The 19,157-nt window shown below is 40.8% G+C and overlaps 1 protein-coding gene across 1 annotated transcript in view; it reads right to left on the reverse strand.

The window, feature by feature from the left end:
* Positions 1-19,157, reverse strand: part of CCDC149 (coiled-coil domain containing 149) — a 68,722-nt gene that overhangs the window by 10,686 nt on the left and 38,879 nt on the right. The window contains exons 8-13 of the mRNA XM_014937043.1: positions 17,586-17,758; positions 15,938-16,010; positions 15,024-15,108; positions 13,632-13,776; positions 6,585-6,661; positions 5,203-5,235 (exon numbers count right to left, since the gene is read on the reverse strand). Of these exons, the coding sequence (XP_014792529.1) occupies positions 5,203-5,235; positions 6,585-6,661; positions 13,632-13,776; positions 15,024-15,108; positions 15,938-16,010; positions 17,586-17,758 (586 nt within the window). The remainder of the gene's footprint in view (positions 1-5,202; positions 5,236-6,584; positions 6,662-13,631; positions 13,777-15,023; positions 15,109-15,937; positions 16,011-17,585; positions 17,759-19,157) is intronic.

Here is a 19,157-nt window from a genome sequence, read left to right on the forward strand (position 1 = left end):
ATGGATCATTTGCATGCTATTACCAGCAAGTGTTCAGACACTGACTCTTTACTCTCTATTACTCTGCCTCAGTGATGAAACTGCTCGCATCATACTTGTATTTTTACTCTACGGATACACATACATATTATCCTACAATGCTGCCTTAAAATAAATAAAATATTAAAAAGCTAAGCATAACTAAGAACTGCTGGGGAACAGGAGGGATTTTAATCTGAAAATTCCAAGAACGTTTCTGAGCATTTTGGTTTGAAGCCAAATGGAAAAGGGCAATTTTCCAGCTCTTTTGCAGACAAAATAGTGCAAGAAACCCATCAGCTGGGACTCTGCTGTAGATGCCTCGTCTTTACGTATTTTACTGAGAAAAGCAACACCTGCAGATCCTTTAGGAAGTCCTCCACTATTCAGGATGCTCGTGTTTTTAGCGACTGACACCACCTTAAACCTGGAGGGGAAACGGCAGGAAATGTGCAAGATCAGCTGAGCGTGGGGTTTGTGTGGCCTCCAGAACAACTGCCAGCCCATAAGTCATGGCTGGGGAGGCAGAAGCTACCGCTCCATTTATCTCCATAAGAAGGGACGTTTGTGGAACAACCGCTTCTCCCCTCTAAATAAATCTGTTTGCACGTTTCACCTTAAGGAAACATCCTAAATCTAATCACCCGTCCGAGACAAAGACTTTCCAAAGAGCACCAGGTCAGGAGACACCCAGAATAAATCCAGCTCCCAGAAAGTTCTGGTACCTACTAAGAGATAATGAAAGTCAAGCCGTTCCCATGGAGTCTGACTGGACTATCCCAATCCCTTTATGAAAATACTGGCTGTAAATAGCTTTATCCTGAAGGCATTAACGATGTTTCTATATCCTTAAAGTGCTGGGGTATGTACTGCAGCAATAGGAATGCAATTAATGCTTTTGAAACATGGATTTGTCAAGCTTTGTTCCCCCTGTCAGGTTGCAACAGAATTCTGCCTTCACTATAGCAAGAAATGAAAAAAAAAAAAAATACTAACAGCAAAGTGAACTCCCCTCTGTAGGGCAAAATTAATTAAAATGAAAGGAAAAAAAAAGGGCAAAACAAATCCTATGGCTATTTCAAAATGCAAAAGTCCCTGGAGGAACACGCTTTCCTGTAACAGTGAAGGAATTTTGTGTTGGAAAAAGGATGAAATCATACAGGGGAGCCGTGGTATGAAAACATCCAATAGATATTCATACACAGTCAAAAGTAGCCACAGATCCAAAAAGATACGAAAGAATCAAACAGAGGAAGTAAAATTCAACAAGACGATGAATAAAGAATTGGAGGGGGGGAACCTTTAACAGGAAAGTAAAAAACAGAGTATTTTTCTTTCCTTTTTTTTTTTTTTTAATAAAAAAGTAAAGCCTGAGCTAAAACCCCTGAAGATTGCAAGACAAGCTTCAAAAAAAAGAAACTTCTTGACTTCCAGCCAGCATTTACACAGCAAACACATTCACTTTCACATTTTTTTCTCTGAAAACCAACTTGGTGACAGAAAAAAAATAGAGCTAAGCTCAGTATCCACGCATCTAAGCAACAGATGTGGCCCCAAAGAGTCGGAGGAGCCATTTATTTATTAAGAGTGACTCACAGCCGTTGGCGAAGGAGGGACACGGGGGCATTGCTGCGCTACAAGGCTTGTGAATCACGCTCCCAAGTTGGATGGCACACAGGGAATTTCAATTAGTTGGTTTGTAAACTCTTATTTTGTAACATACAGCTTTGTGTTCCTCTGTTTAATGCGTTTTTTCAAGGACTTTAGTGAAAAGCATGCAGATCGCAAAATAAGTGGGCATACACGTTTTTTTCAATAGTAGGAAATTCTTCCATTTTCTTCTCTAGGGTTGGGCATCCTCTTGCAACCCTCTGCTGGTCCCTACACCAGAGTAACTGGTTAAACCCATGGGAGCTGCTGAGCCCATTAATTCCTACTCATCTCTGGTCCGCAGCGCCCAAACTTTCTTATCACCCCAGACAGAAAAAGGCTGAGTCACGGGCATCTCTTTCCTAAGGCTATTTTTCAGTGGAAATCTGGATTTTTTTTTCAGATTTTAAAAAAATAATACAGAATTACTTATCTGAATGTCTAGTGCTATCAAATAGTGAGAGGAATAAGGTGGTGTTTACTATATACACATTTGAACCCCAATGTACCCAAAATAAAGCGAAGAATTCAATGCTTCTGCAAACACCGCATTCTCTGCTTCCTTCTCAAGGCAAGTGGGCTCACAAAGAGAGAATCAGAGCCAAATCTAGGCCCAAAATCACTTTCTTTTCAACAATGAACCTTGCAAAAGACTCACTTTAATGCCCATTTTCCAATCAGGGGAAGCTCAGGTTTGTGGTAGGCAGAATCATAGAATGATTTGGATTGGAAGGGTCAGTTTTCTGGGGCTTATCAGTAAACGCTAACAACGGCGACCTGGAGCGCTGTATCACGGGCAAGGTTGGGTCACTGAACGTGATGGTATCCTTTCCACCTGAAACACAGCGTTAGAACCATTCATTCACCAATTACATCCATTGTGCACTAACGAGATTCAAACACATCCTACAATTTTTTCTTTTTTTTTTTTTTTTTGAAAATGAACGATGCTACCAGTTTCACCATTTCAAAAATTAAATATGCACTTCCTTGAGATTTAGCTTTCCCATAGTTCAGCCACGCACTGCTCAAAAAACAGATGACAAATACGTCACCTGACAAAAAAAAAAAGTATATAGAAGAGGAAAAGCATCTCAAATGATCCTTCTGCAGCACGGAAAAAAATACTCTGTACTGGAGCTGGAATATGCAAGTGAAATACAGCAAAGACGTATGTTTTTACCCGCAGTACTGAGTAAAGGACAGATTTTTAAAGAAGACCAGGTGCTGCGTGCAGCAAATTGTATTAGCAATTAGCATTCAATTCAGAATATTAATAATCGGACCATACAAAAAATTTTTACAAAGAGTAATGGATCATTTGCATGCTATTACCAGCAAGTGTTCAGACACTGACTCTTTACTCTCTATTACTCTGCCTCAGTGATGAAACTGCTCGCATCATACTTGTATTTTTACTCTACGGATACACATACATATTATCCTACAATGCTGCCTTAAAATAAATAAAATATTAAAAAGCTAAGCATAACTAAGAACTGCTGGGGAACAGGAGGGATTTTAATCTGAAAATTCCAAGAATGTTTCTGAGCATTTTGGTTTGAAGCCAAATGGAAAAGGGCAATTTTCCAGCTCTTTTGCAGACAAAATAGTGCAAGAAACCCATCAGCTGGGACTCTGCTGTAGATGCCTCGTCTTTACGTATTTTACTGAGAAAAGCAACACCTGCAGATCCTTTAGGAAGTCCTCCACTACTCAGGATGCTCGTGTTTTTAGTGACTGACACCACCTTAAACCTGGAGGGGAAACGGCAGGAAATGTGCAAGATCAGCTGAGCGTGGGGTTTGTGTGGCCTCCAGAACAACTGCCAGCCCATAAGTCATGGCTGGGGAGGCAGAAGCTACCGCTCCATTTATCTCCATAAGAAGGGACGTTTGTGGAACAACCGCTTCTCCCCTCTAAATAAATCTGTTTGCACGTTTCACCTTAAGGAAACATCCTAAATCTAATCACCCGTCCGAGACAAAGACTTTCCAAAGAGCACCAGGTCAGGAGACACCCAGAATAAATCCAGCTCCCAGAAAGTTCTGGTACCTACTAAGAGATAATGAAAGTCAAGCCGTTCCCATGGAGTCTGACTGGACTATCCCAATCCCTTTATGAAAATACTGGCTGTAAATAGCTTTATCCTGAAGGCATTAACGATGTTTCTATATCCTTGAAGTGCTGGGGTATGTACTGCAGCAATAGGAATGCAATTAATGCTTTTGAAACATGGATTTGTCAAGCTTTGTTCCCCCTGTCAGGTTGCAACAGAATTCTGCCTTCACTATAGCAAGAAATGAAAAAAAAAAAAAAAAAATTACGGAAGAGGAAAAGCATCTCAAATGATCCTTCTGCAGCACGGAAAAAAATACTCTGTACTGGAGCTGGAATATGCAAGTGAAATACAGCAAAGACGTATGTTTTTACCCGCAGTACTGAGTAAAGGACAGATTTTTAAAGAAGACCAGGTGCTGCGTGCAGCAAATTGTATTAGCAATTAGCATTCAATTCAGAATATTAATAATCGGACCATACAAAAAATTTTTACAAAGAGTAATGGATCATTTGCATGCTATTACCAGCAAGTGTTCAGACACTAAAAAAAAAAAGTATATATCAGAACTGGTCAAGCTCTTTCTTCAATAGGATAAAGTTTATTAAGCTCATTTATTAACACCATTTAGAAGATATTAATATCACGGTGACAGCGGATGTTATAAATGTTATATGGACAATGATGCCTAAGCAGGAACATTAACTTCAGATTAAAACCCTGCAATTTATGTGTTTCTTTCAGTGCTAGACTGAACATCGGCTTTCATCTGTGTATTTTTTCTGACGAAAAAATGTTCAACACAAGTATCTTTTTTTTTTTCTCTGGCCTTAAGTCTGACTAGCAGAGATCCTCTCCATGCTCTGCCCCTCACCCGAGCTTTCATCTGGTATTTCTTCCGACGAAAAAACGTTCAACTCAAACAAATATCTTTTTTTTTTTTCCTCTGGCCTTAAGTCTGACTAGCTGAGATCCTCTCCATGCTCTGCCCCTCACCCGAGCCAAGATTCAGCTGCAGAGTCCGCTGTGGTAGTTCCCACACTATTTGGTACATGCTGCTGTTTTATGGAGCGGAAGCTTTCCGTGCTCTGAGAAGAAAATTGGTGACCTACCAGGTGTAGCAAGGCTTTTTCTGGCCACCTTGGGACCAGAGTGCACTTGGAAACAAAAGTGCACTCTTTATTTAAAGGGAAAAAGCAAATCAACAAACCTCAGGGCTCAAAAGAACTCACAATCCAGTGTAAAATTCCTTTACAGCTCTATAAGACCATCCTTTCTTACTATTTTCCCTAATTTAAAGGAATTGTCTGGTAGAGCAGTTTCTGTTTCTCTTGTGGTCATCTAACTTGACCGAGCATCTTAATCTGTGAGGCATAAAAATGTTCAGGTAACATTGCCATTTATTTACATGCAGTGACAATATTTAACGTACTGCTAAAATCAGTTACTAAAAATATACGTCAAGCAGAACCTACTCCCAAATCCCACTGAGACATTGTAGCTCAGGCCTTCAGGCAGCAAAAGAAAGGAAGGAAAGAGACAGTTGTTATTGTACAAACATTAATTTGAAGTCTTACCTACAGAGACCAACAGTGGTGCAAGAAGTTCCCACTGTTCCATTTTTTAAATACATTTTGCAAAGAAACACTGCAATTATTAGTGTATGAATTTCACAGAATGTTATTTAAAAAAAAAATATAAAAACACAATCCAACCCCACAGTACCTTAAATTGGTGGGTTTATGGTGCAAATTGGTAGTAATGTACAAAATCTCATTAGCAGGTACTTAGACAAATATTTCACCTGCATCTTTTGGAGAAGGTGGGGAGGGACAAACGTACTAAGTACGCTATCCACAGAAACCAGTTTGGGACCCTCAGTTCTGGAAAGCATCAGGAAGAGAGGCAGTTCCAGAAAGGTGATTGAGAAAGCCTGCAATGGGCAAGCTAAAATGGAAATACACCACATCAGCCCAAAGGTTGAACAGCACAGGTTTGTCAGGAGGTCTCTTCAGCTTTGTCAAATGCTTTCTTCTAGATGGAAAGGGTAGGTGGGAGAAAACCAAACCACAGAGCCAAAAAACTAGAAGCCTAAACCACACCATCTCCCACTCCCAGCAGCACTGATAGGAAGCTGTAAACAAAACAAAGCCTAATGATGCAAACACCAACAATGGAGGAACATAATTTACAGTGGTTAAAGACGACACAATTAGGTGTAATGGGAAGAAAAGAAACAAAAAGTAAATGGAAATTAAATATTGCACATTTTGCTAACAGCGAGGTCTATTAGGAAGCAGATTAATCTCCCATTACTTGAGTAATTCAAAACCAAATACAATACTTAAGATGCTACAGGGAATAAGCCTGTTCTGGAGAGATGGACTAGAAAATTTAAGATCATTTACATTTCCAATTTCTCAGAGTTTATGATTGTACAGAAAAACATTAAAAAGACAGCGATAAAATCCATGGAAGTTACAAAAAGTACAAAATTAATGAATAAAATTTATTGAAAAACATAATGGCCAATATCCTGTATATCATTTTATATGACTGTTCAAATAAAATAAAATAATACCTTTTGGTTTTGCTGCAGACTATGGAGACAATTTGATTATTTCCAGTATTGAAAACTTTTTTTTTCACTATACATATTTGACTTAGAGTTTAAAGAGTCTAGTGATTTTTGGTTTCAACTTAACGTTTATTAGAGGTTTCTAATTTTGCAAATGTGCTGAACAGCATATTCGCAAAATAACTGTCACTAAAAAAAATCATAGCCAAGCTTTTGTTAAATGCAAATATACCCTTGAAAACTGAACAAGGCAAACTGTTCTCTTGAATTTTTACTAACCTGGAAGACTCCACAAGCCAGCAATTTCCAAAGTTCTTAATTTCTTTTCTAGTTCTGCCACTCGATTGCCTAGAATTCTGTGGAAAAAGAACACAAAAACAAAACCCAGGGAGGTGAGATTCTTTGTTCTACGGAGGTAAGCAAAGCCCAATTGCTTGCACAGCTACAGCTGAATTTTTAACTTGTTATTTAACTAGTACAGTAAACTTGTATATATACAGCCATCTCTTTTCATTAATGGCAATGGACACCCTCCCCCAGAGTAAAAAGAGAATACAGTTGTTTAATCTATCCCATAGTTGAAAAAAAAAAAAGTCTAGGATGTACTGGACATTCAATCTTTACCTTTCTGTAAAGATGAAGAATATCAACTCACAATATTTCTATTTCCTTGCCTGCAAATATCTCTTCCAAGTTACTTTTACTTTCTCTACAGCTAAAACCAGAAGGTAAAAGCTATGCAGAAAAATACAGAAAACTCAAGGAAACATGTAGATTTGTTCTGAAGTTCTAAGACACAATTTTGGCCTAGGCCTTTATTCACAGAGCTTTCTCAGTCACTAAGATTGCTTAAAATGGCAAGGAATATCTTTCCCACTACATCTTTTATTTTAGTGTTTCAGTGCTGAACTCTGCTTTCTACTTTAGTAAAAAGCTTCAAGCTCTTTAGTGCCTTTATCACCCACTCAGTTTTCACTGCATTTCTTGGGTCATCTCTTCTTTTGTATCCGATTCCTACACAAATACTACTTGCAGTTAGCTCTCCTGCAGGATTTAACTTTTAGTCTTAATTCTCTCCCCAGATCAAATGAGAGATTTCTATCTTGCAAAGAAAGCTCTTCTTTTCTCCCCAAAATGAATTTTTGTGTTTCCCTCGCAGCCACAGCGACTCTCCTGGAGTCAGAAGCCTTTAAGTAAATCCCAAACAATACTCAACAGAGTGAGAAATCCAGACGAGGCAGCAATTCTAAACATGACAGCAGAGATAATGGCCAGCAAGTTTTACTCATCAAATTACAGCAAGAAGATAAAGCCAGTTAAATTCAAACCAAATGCAAAGAAGCAGCGTACCCCAAGGCAGCAGGGCAATAGTCACCTCCCGTGCTCACCAGATATGATGGTGCACCGCCTGCTCTCCAGTAAGGATTTTATGCTGCAGATGTTTGAACATACTGGGAATGTCATTACTGACAGGATGGCAGGCCCTGGGCAGGACGTGAAGAAAGGCAAACCCAGCAAATACCAAAGGGGCTAGGAAAATCGATTAACGAGGACTAAGTATTTTTGAAAGCCCTACTGTGAGGGCTCTGCAATGTCACAACAAAAGCCTGGAAGTATTTTCAAGATTACAAAAGTATCGAGATGAGAGTGAGAATGTGAAAGAGAAAGCTTATAATAAATATCAAATAAAGCTCTGAGAGGTACAGGGGTGTATATCAGCTAAAAAACAAACAGCCCAGCATGTTTACCAGCAGAGGAGAGAAGACATTTGGAAGCAATTAAGTTTATTTCCCCATTGAAATTCAGTAATCCAATAGGTTACTGAGATCATGATGGATCTATTACTGTCTTCTCCAATTACAATCAAAATCGTTCGAGTCTAGATTTCCCTTTCAGAATGCTTCCATCTGGTATGAGAGACTCAGACTTAATAACTCTGTTTTCATATCCCAGTGTATGCCCTGACGTCCAGCAACTGCGCTCTGCAGCACCAACAGCAGGTGATGGAGAAAGGCACAGAGAAGTCACAAGAAGCTCTACCTTGTGCACGAGGAGTCTGATCCCATGTCCCTAAAGCCAAGAATCAACTGAAGGACATGGAGTTGCCCTGGCTTAGAGAGGCAGGGAACAGACAGGTGATGCAAGAGTTGTCCTGTGTCTTGCCAGCTTAGCCAGGGAGCCAACAAAACACCACTAATATGGCTAATGATTGTCACCACAAATAGATCACAACTTCAGCACTTCTACCAGGAAAAGGAAAAAAACCCCACCTTATTATTTTCCTAAGTAGTTCCAGGGCAGAAAAAGGGGAAAAGACACAGTCCTCTCCTTTGGCAGCCGTATCACAGAAGGAAACCCAACCCTCTGCATCAAGCTCAGTTATTGCTGCTGCTCTCGTTATTTAGACAACAAAAGCAAAGTCACTTTTCTCTTGCTTCTCTTAAATTCATTTATCAGCTGTACCACTCTATTTCTAAAGGTTTTGGAGCAAATAGATCCTGATAATTCCACTGGATCATCAGAAAAGGCACTGAGCTATTTTTTAACCTTTGTTGCAGCTTCTCACGTAGAAGGATCATTCTGTGGCTCTGAAGGATAGTTGGCAAAAAGAGAGGACAATACTTAAGCCTGCTCCTTTCATTCAGGAAGAAAGCAAAAAACACATTCAATTATAAGCATGGTTCTAGTTTGCTCCAAACTACATTATCTGAAGACAGGTATGGCAGAAATGAACCCTACATAAAGCTAGGAGTTATTATAGAAACCTTTTTTGATAATGAAATTGTAAGCAATCCTGAACACACCGTGGTTCACCCCATTCCTTCCTTTCCCCTTCAGATAATTTGCCACCTCCCTGTGTGGTGTGGGAAGACTGAGTTATGGTGGCCTGGAACAGTAGGTATGTTGAAAGGCGCTGCACAGGTTGGTAGCACCAAATTCCCTCATATACTTTTTAAATCTCTAGCCATGGTGGACCAGGTCCTCTGACTACAACAGAAAGATGATGTTATCGACCGATCGGTAGGTATTTCCATTGTCCTTTGGTCATGTGTCTAATGACCACGACTAAAGCTGTCGGTCAACAAGGGAGTTAGTCTAAACCTCCCTCCAGTAGAAGGTTTTACAGAAATCTGTTGTTTGTATGACAGCAGCAACGATCCCACCTGAATTCAGAAACTCCCTTCTGGCTCTCCTGTGCTTCCCAACATACATGGCCATAATCTGGAGGGAGCCATGCTGGTTAACCACACCTGAGCTCCATTCACCTCACTTTCAAAGAATCACAGAATGATATGGGGTTGGAAGGGCCCTCTGGAGATCATCTCCTCCACCCCCCTGCCAAAGCAGGTCCCCACAGAGCAGGTTGCACAGGAACGTGTCCAGGTGGGGTTTGAATGTCTCCAGAGAAGGAGACTCCACCCCCTCTCTGGGCAGCCTCTTCCAGGGCTCTGCCACCCTCAGAGTGAAGAAGTTCCTCCTCGTGTTTAGATGGAACTTCTTATGTTCAAGTGTGTGCCCGTTTCCTCTTGTCCTGTCACTGGGCACCCCTGAAAAAAGACTGGCCCCATCCTTCTACCGCCCACCCTTTAAGTATTTATAGGCATTGATCAGATCCCCCCTCAGCCTTCTCTTCTCCAGACTAAAAAGTCTCCAGACTTTCCATTTAGATCTTGCTACAGAAGACATTTACCCTCATGCAATTACCCAAATATCTGTAAATAGGGCCTGTCAGGGTCACACATCTAGTTCTATACAGCACTTGGAAACATTTACTCAGTTACAGACTGACACAATTACTTTTTGTAATTTTAGTCATGACCGAGCTTGCCCAAGTTGGAAATGTTAAAATTAGTGCAACATGTCTAAGCAGCAGAGCAACCGATCTGGCTTGCATGGGTGCTGGCAATTTCAGGAACAAATTGCACTAAAAAGAACATCTAATAAACAGCTTATTGCCAGAAGGGAAAAAAGATTTTTATCCACTTGCTAGGCAGGCAGAAGGAAAAAAAGATTTTTATCCACTTGCTAGGCAGGGTTAGGGCTGTTCATTTTTGCATTTATGTAGCTATTTAATCTGACAAGACGTTACTGCATACAGAATTCATTTACAACTGCCTTTTCAAATTAAGCTAACATGCTTGTGAGGAAAAACATAGGATGTTACTTAAACTTAGCAGTAGTAGCTATGAATCACATGGGGAAAATGTCTTGTTTTCTTCCCAAACAACAAAATTTTTTTTTCTTAAAAGTGAGGCTAAAAAAAATAATAAAGGCTGGATTTAGCCTGCTTGTTCCTAGGCACATACTCCCACAGCTCTTTTTATCATGCCACATATTTAGAAAAGCGGCAATAATAATAGTGTGTCTGTTCCAAGAGCAAATTGCAACGGATGTTTTTAACAGTGTAACGGCAAAAAGTCAACTTCAACAGCACATCCAAATCCTCATCTATGTAAAAAAAAATAGTAAAATATCCATTGTCTTCTTACTGCTTCAGTTAGTCAGAAAGCAAATCTAGCATTCTGCTTTTGTCAACTTATACAGCCATAGCTCAATCCGCAAGCAACAAAAGACATTTTGACTCAAGAGTAGGTTAACCCTTTGGAGGAGAATAAGTTGATCCTGTCTGAAAAGCCTCATTTACTGATAATAGAATCACTAACAGATCAATCGAAAATCAAAAGCAGAACTTCTTCCCTGAAAGAAACAACCACCCCAAAATCCCATGTTCCTCACCCAATAAATCTCATTTTCTTCACACAACAATCTCAAGGATTAACTGCGTCCTTCAAACATGCTCTTTGCACAGGAAAGGCCAGGCAAACAGGACAGAGGGGTGAAGGAGACTTTTACCTTCTGACTTAAAACCTTTTGTAGTTACGATTCTCTCTAGCCCACATCCTTCTCATCTTCCTACTCTGAATGGAGAAATGTCTTCCACCAAAGAATGCACCTCTTCCTAGTACCAGATTATGGACCTGTCTGTTTTACTTGTGCACTGACCTCACTCACCTCTAACCTTCCCCAACAGGAGGGCAGTTTCTTCCCCATTTTCAGAAGTCAGCAGTCTTTACTTGTAACTTTTTATGTGGCAAATAATTGCCCCAACAACCAGCTAATGCATCTCAAATAAAGGATGTTTTTCCCTGATGTCCTAGCTGCATTTCCCTTTTTCGCTTTAACTCTTTTGTGTCTTAGGTGTTTCTACTTGAAGTCCTTCCCATTCCTCCTAGCTCCTTAAAAGCTTCCTTAACCCAACTAAATCCAAAGGTGACAAAAAGGAGGAGGAAGAAGCATACCACACAGGAACGTTGCTGAGGCTCTTAACTCAACTTGCCCAGGATTTATCCTCTTTTTTTTTCCCTGAAGCACCCTGAACTGAATAGAATCATTGAATGGTTTAGGTTGGAAGGAACCTTGAAGATCATCAAGTTCCAACTCCCTTGCCATGGGCAGGGACACCTCCCACCAGACCAGGTTGCTCAAAGCCCCATCCAGCCTGGCCTTGAACCCCTCCAGGGATGGGGCATACAAATACAAACTAGAGCTCTGAGCACAGTTGGCACCCAGGAGAGATGTGGACTGTCACCTCCCTCTAAGGCCTGATCTTCTACTGAGCACAGAACACTAGTTTGTGCACAAATCCAGTCTCTCTTCCCGTGGCTCTATATGACCGGTTGGGCACTACAAACTACAGCTCTGAGCACAGTTGGCACCCAGGAGAGATGTGGACTGTCACCTCCCTCTAAGGCCTGATCTTCTACTGAGCACAGAACACTAGTTTGTGCACAAATCCAGTCTCTCTTCCCGTGGCTCTATATGACCGGTTGGGCACGCGGATAAAAGAATTGGATCTCCTTGTGAAGGCTTATCTCAAGAAAACCCATACTCAATAGCTTAAAGTATTGGAAAGTAAAGCCATCATTGCAGTGATGCATTTGAGAGATGCAAGAGTGATCAGAGAAAGACACAAAATTATGAAAGAACTTTGCTATAGTTATAAGCAAGAGTATGCAAATGAGAACACCGGGTAATGATACCGCATCAGGATGTAAAAGGCAAAGGTTGGTTATAACTGGAATAACAAAAGCTGTTCTCTGGATGTTTTCCTTCTTACTGCTAATGGAACATCAGAAGGGTTAGTAAGGGGGTGATAGCCCTTCATCAGCATTGCTCAGCGCAGGAACTCCTCCTGGATTACATGACATGCAGACATGAAGCAACTGAGCTGCCACCAGTTCGATCCGGGCTACATTTTCACAGCTTTCATCTCCCTTTCGCTGATTAGGCATTTGCTTTCTCAAGAGTATTAAGAGTGGCTATAAACTGCTCCTCCACTTCTGGTGCCGCATCGCCAAGAATTATGCGACAGAGTCTGCCTAGTATCAGAGTTATCAATTTTCAAAATGAATCATCTATTCTAGCGCAATACAGTTTACTTCTGTACTACTCCTTCCTTTCACGAAAGATGCCTGCCTGTTTCTGGCATCTGGTCCTGATGTGCTTTTGAGAAGCCTGAATAACCTCTGATTACCAGTAGTGACTCAGTGTTAAAAAAAAAAAAAAAAAAAGGAAAAAAACCTGAGCACAGAATCAAGGAACACTTCCTAGCTCTGATTTTCATGCACTGTATAAGGACAATAATATCAGAATGTCAGAAAATGTGTCAAAAACTATTATATTCTGCCATGATAGGAGCTGTGCAAGACACAAAGAATTGTACTGATGAGTAGAACAGCCAGGAGTAAACAAACTCTCCTTGAAAGTTCAGTTCAGATGATTTTAAAAAAAATAATCATACAGTAGCAATCCAACTGTGTTTATCTCCCACAACTTTTGGCAAAGTAACCACAAGACCAACACCTATCATTTGGGTGACACATAGGCTGTGAGCCTGTGACAAACGTTACACTAAATCTTTTCAGACCCTTTCCTGGGTGCAATATTTACTATTCCCACCAGTGTTCATCACCAAATTCCTACATTAACAACCAATTAATACATATCTTCTCCTCTAGTTCAAGGGCAGCCTTCCTCCCAGCAGCTTTTCTTTAGCCCTCCCTACAGACAACTTGCTAGAAGTCCCCTCCATGTTATTATGGTTTGTCTTAAAGCTGAGTTGCAAACCAATCCTTGCCTAGCAGATGCAGGCAGGTCTCTGTCAATCCCAGACTTTACTTCAAACATGTAATTTTTCTCTAAATACATACCTGATCTCAAAAACTAAAGAACCCTCGAGTTAAAAACGACAATGAATATTCTGTGAAAATGGGCCTTCCTTCCCATTTCCCTCCAAAACTACAACTTAGAAGTCATGTTACCTACTTGTTGGTTTGTCTTTGGTGTTGTATGACCATGTTCTTTTCATGGATAGTTTCCAGCAATGCAGTGGCCAGTGATTTGAGGTCTGAAATGGACTGTGGTGTGGCAGGTAGGCTACATCCGTGATCCTCTGACAACAGCTCCTGGACTATAATGTTAAAAACACAAATGAGTTTTGGTTTCTCACGCACAGAGATGCGACACAAAATTTTACTTAGCATTAAAGAATTACTCACATTACTTAAATTAATATGGTTTTTTTTTTTCCTTCAGTTAACCAAGTCAAAAGACCAGAAATATAATCTCTAGGTGGCATAAAGATGGTGGCTTTCTAAACTGATCATTATTCAACTGCCAGAACAAGTGTAGGCAGACACATCTTATGGTAACTTAATTCTGCTTTTGGAAAACTATTTTTGTTCAGAAGGAAACAAACTTATTCTTCTACAGGCCTGCAGATTGGCAAAAACCGGTCATTTCTCTCCCACTTACATTAAAACATAAGCCCACAAGGAAGCTTTTATATTACTTTTTAGAATTATGATATCCTTCAGGTTATTTAAGCCTGATGTGAAAATACAGTCACCCATGAACTCTTCCTCTGCAGCAGAACCCCATCAGGATGTTCACTCGTATCATTAACTTCTGTAACCAGAATCTGGCTCTGCCTCTTTATCTATACATGCAAGTACATGGAGAAGAGGACAGAAGATAAGTCAAACCCAGAAAAGTGAGTTTCAACCTACCATGACAAATACTACTGATCTCGTGTGCGTGTGTATGAATACACCAACACCTAAACAGCAGGCTCCAGGTACGCTCTTTGGCTCAGAGAATTCTCTCATCCCCTTTCTTTCCTAATCTTGCCATTTTCTTTGAAGGGGGAAAAAAGACATTACTAATCCATTTTGCTACACATGGGTAGCAAACAGGGGACAAAAGGATTTCTTGCAAAACATCTGAATGTAAAAGCTTCCCAGAACAGTAGCAGAAAACTTGATTTAGGGCTCCTCCTCTACCACCCAGTCTATTTTTCATTGGAATACAAATTGTGATTGCCATTGTTAGCAGAGCAAAGAGATGAATAAAGAAGTGATTTGTCAGGGTGAAAGTTGCAGAGGGGTTTAGAGATTGAAAAAAAAAAATTAAAATTTATAAAATTGACAGGGGAGAGAATGGATGGCAAAAGAGTAACAAAAGGAGAAGCAGTACGCAAGAGGCAGATTTTATATTGTCAAGTCAACTGAGAAAAGGACAAAAATTAGCACATAATAATAAGCAGGAGAGAGGGGAAAGATTTTTGCTTTGGTGGTGAGGAAAGGGTTACTGAAATTAAGAGGCAAGATGGAAGGAATTCAATGAGATATGCAACACCGTGCTGCGTTGATGCAATACCTTGCTTTGCAGAGAGGACTCCAGTCAGAGCACTGCTACTGGATCTGCTATGGGTCTTTGAGTTTCTTCGTCTCTCTAGGGCATTCTAAGGAAACAACAAATACCTCATTTAGAAAAACAGAAGCCAACAAACCTTTTCATTAGGAGTAAAGAATCTGGAACTTTGGATTTTGGTGTCAGAACAACTCTGCAGGGCCTGGAGCTTATACCTATAGTGACCTGTGGGAGTGTGACTCTCCTGGAGTAGTATTCTCCAGCCAAAAAAATCCTTTGCAATGTTACAAAGGCTCGTTCTGTCTCATTGCAATCACTTTATGGTAGTATCTCGCACCCACTCTCCGCAATTCTTCAATAATCTGCTGAGTGTCTTTCAAGATACCACAGTATCCTGTAGAAAATATCAGTTGGCAACAAAATCAACCCTTCCCCAGAATGTTAATGTCTCTGAGGGGAGACCTTCTCGCTCTCTACAACTCCCTGAAAGGAGGGTGTAGAGAGGTGGGGTTGGTCTCTTCTCCCAAGTCACAGGCGATGGGACAAGAGGAAATGGCCTCAAGTTGTGCCAGGGGAGGTTCAGGTTGAATATTAGGAAAAATTTTTACAGAGAGGGTTATTAAGCATCGGAATGGGCTGCCCAGGGAAGTGGTGGAGGCACCATCCCTGGAGGTGTTCAAAAGATGGGTTGACATGGTGCTTAGAGACATGGTTTAGTGATGTGGGGGTTTTTTGTTGGTTTTTTTACCCCCCATCAGAGTTCGGTTGATGGTTGGACTAGATGATATTAAAGGTCCCTTCCAACCTAGAGAATTCTATGATTCTAATTTTGTTCTTTAAATTCATATGAACATGAGAATGAACAATAACCTCCATGAACAACGAAGCACAGTTTAGATGATACACTGAGAAGATCTTACCTTATATTTAGTAATAGTAGACTTAAGAAGATTGACTTCCTCTTGAAGTTGTTTTAATCTCTCTTGAAGATACCTGAAAAAGAAATGCAATCCTTTACTTCACGTTACCTTCAAGTACTGCCTCAAGCACTCCTCTTTATTATTTGGCATGTCCTCTCTTTGAACTACTGAGAGTTCTTTTCCCTCTGCAGTTCTGTGAGGGATAAAATAACAAAATCTTAGTGCTCTTGACCCCATAAAACTTTAAGTAGGGAAACAAATTGCATCAGAAAAGGAGGCTGCCCTTCTGTTAGATTTGTCGAGCGTGCTGCACAACCAGTTTATATCGGTCCTCCAGTTTCTGGGGAGGGAAGTTAAAAGGAGATATTTATGTCTAGAGGAAATAGTCAGGAAGCCCTCTGTACTTGAAGGTTTGTGAGATGGACATGTGAAGATTTGTATATACGTCAACACTAGACTCAACTATGCAGAACTTTTGCATTGCAATATCCATCACTTCCATGGCACTTCTCATTAGCAATCACAAAGTAGAAAATTTAACAGTCTAGTTGAAAAATGGTATACGGTTAACTGAAACAGTACAGTTCTTCCTAATAGAGTTTATGCACTTAGATTAGACTGCTATTTCCACATAGGAAAATATCTTTTTCATGTATAAAGGGTTTATAAATTATCCTCTTTCATGTAGTGCAACTGCAGCTGTATCAGGGTTTGTGACAATTTAACTGTTTTAGAGAAAAAAAGTCCTATCACTGTCAGGGAAGCAGGGATCTTAAATTGATACAGAACTCTGTAGGTCATGCAAAAGAGAAAAAAAAACTGCGTTTTTTTGGAGGAAATGATGCCTTTGGTATTATACTTTCCTACCTGAAACATATGTTTCTGTAAATTAAAAGTGTCTTACAAGAAATATTTCACTTTAAGATAATTGTTGACATTAAGGGAGGTACCTGCTCTGGGTCTGACAGTGACTCTTCTGTGTTGTCCTCAGCAGAGACCATCAAACACATTCTTTTCCCAAGGATGTGGCAAGAATATCTACATGGGTGATTTCACCAGCAACTTTTGTTGGCAAATCACTCCATGTTGACAGCCTCTCCCTGTGGTGAGAATTATGTCCAAAACTGTTAAGGCAGGGTACTCAAAGTCCCCGTTTCTAATCCAAGATTAGCTCATTACAGCCCACTATGAGCTTCTGAAGACACCAATTTTTAATATTCTTGCTGTTGGTGCCATACAGTGATGGGAATAAACAGGCCTGCACTTCCCTTCCTTTTCCCTGTTCAGCTCTGTTTGGGAGGATCACTGACATCTCTGTAGCCAAATAAAACATCGGTAATTTCCTGCAGCCAAACTTTCTCAATGTTATTTGATGATTAGCTCCAGCACAAACAAAAAAAAAAACAACAAAATCTCTTGGATATATTTTCTTTAAAGTTTTGTTGTGATTGACTACCAAAATCTCTTGACTTTTATTCTTGGACATATTTTCTTTAAAGTTTTGTTGTGATTGACTTCCTGTTAAAGCCATCCATTGCTTGTTCCAGGGAAACAGCAAGGTTTGCAACGCGCTCACCTGTCTGATGCTCCCTGTTGAAGCCATCCATTGCTTGTTCCAGGGAAACAGCAAGGTTTGCAACGCGCTCACCTGTTCTCCATGCACAGAGCATCTACGTCGATGATACGGTTTTCGTGCCCTCCCAAGACGTGATTAAGTTCTTGGTTCAGTCTGTCAGACTTATCCTGGTAAAAAGAACGTTCCTCTTTCACATCCTGTAACTCGTCCAGCGCAGCCTGAAAGTCATATCTCAGAGTCTCGATCTGAGGAAAAAAAAAAAAAAGGAGAGCTGTATGATTATTTTGAAGTTCAGACAAAAGATTACATAGTGCCCAAACTGAAAACAGCAACAAGCACTGCAGGTCTGAACAGGATTGATTTTGGACAGTCAAAACTCTTTCCAAAGCTCAGAATCTCCAGCACTTTTACTCTATTTTGGTATTATTTTGTTAATTTGAAATTAAGTAACTTAAGCAGTTAGATGTGTTTTACAAAATTTCTAGAAAACAACTTGGGGAAGAGTGGCTGGAAAACTGCCCGGTGGAAAAGGACCTGGGGGTGTTGGTCACCAGCCGGCTGAATAGGAGCCAGCAGCGTGCCCAGGTGGCCAAGAAGGCCAACAGCACCTTCTGTCCGTGGCCAGAAGGACAAGGGAAGTGATGGTCCCCCTGTACTCAGCACTAGTTAAGCAGTATCTTCATAAGATGCATCAGCCATCACATATTGTGTTGAATAAATGTAGCAGTTTTCACTGAAGGGTCTCTTTCATTGATATTGACAACATTCAATTGTCACAAGTTGTTACTGCACATTATAAAAAGAGGAGAATTGATAATCTAGAGAAGGAATTCCTGAGATTAGGAAACTCACTCTAACCTCTATGCATGTTTAAGTTAGTGCTCAATGAGAACTATTTCACAGAATTACAGAATGATATGGGGTTGGAAGGAACCTCTGGAGATCATCTAGTCCAGGCCCCTTGACAGAGCAGGTCAAAGGTTGCACACGAACGTGTCCAGGTGGGTTTTGAATGTCTCCAGAGAAGGAGACTCCACCACCTCTCTGGGCAGCCTCTTCCAGGGCTCTGCCACCCTCCAAGGAAAGAAGTTCCTCCTCATGTTTAGATGGAACTTCTTATGTTCAAGTATGTGCCTGTTACCTCTTGTCCTGTCATTGGGAACCACTGAAAAAAGAGGTCCCATCCTCCTGACACCTACCCTTGAAGTATTTATAGGCATTGACCAGATCCCCCTTCAGCCTTCTCTTGTCCAGATTAAAAGGACTGAAGTCCATCAGCCTTTCCTCATAAGGGAGATGGTCCAGGCCCCTCATCATCTCTGTAGCCCTCTGCTGTACCCTCTCCAGCAGTTCCCTGTCCTTCTGGAACTGGGGAGTCCAGAACTGGACACAGGACTCCAGATGGGGCCTCACCAGGGCAGAGCAGAGGGGGAGGATAACTTCCCTCGACCTGCTGTCCACACTCTTCTTGATGCACTCCAGGCTGCCATTGGCCTTCTTGGCCACAAGGGCACATTGCTGGCTCCTGGTCATCCTGTTGTCCCCCAGGACCCCTGGGTCTTTCTCCTCAGAGCTGCGCTCCAGCAGGTCAGTCAAAAATCCCAAGACCTTCACCAGTATTTGCAATCTTAATCAGCTACCAGC

The sequence above is a fragment of the Calidris pugnax genome, unplaced genomic scaffold (genome assembly GCF_001431845.1).
Source record: "Calidris pugnax isolate Ruff unplaced genomic scaffold, ASM143184v1 scaffold49, whole genome shotgun sequence".
NCBI classification, from domain to species: domain Eukaryota; kingdom Metazoa; phylum Chordata; class Aves; order Charadriiformes; family Scolopacidae; genus Calidris; species Calidris pugnax.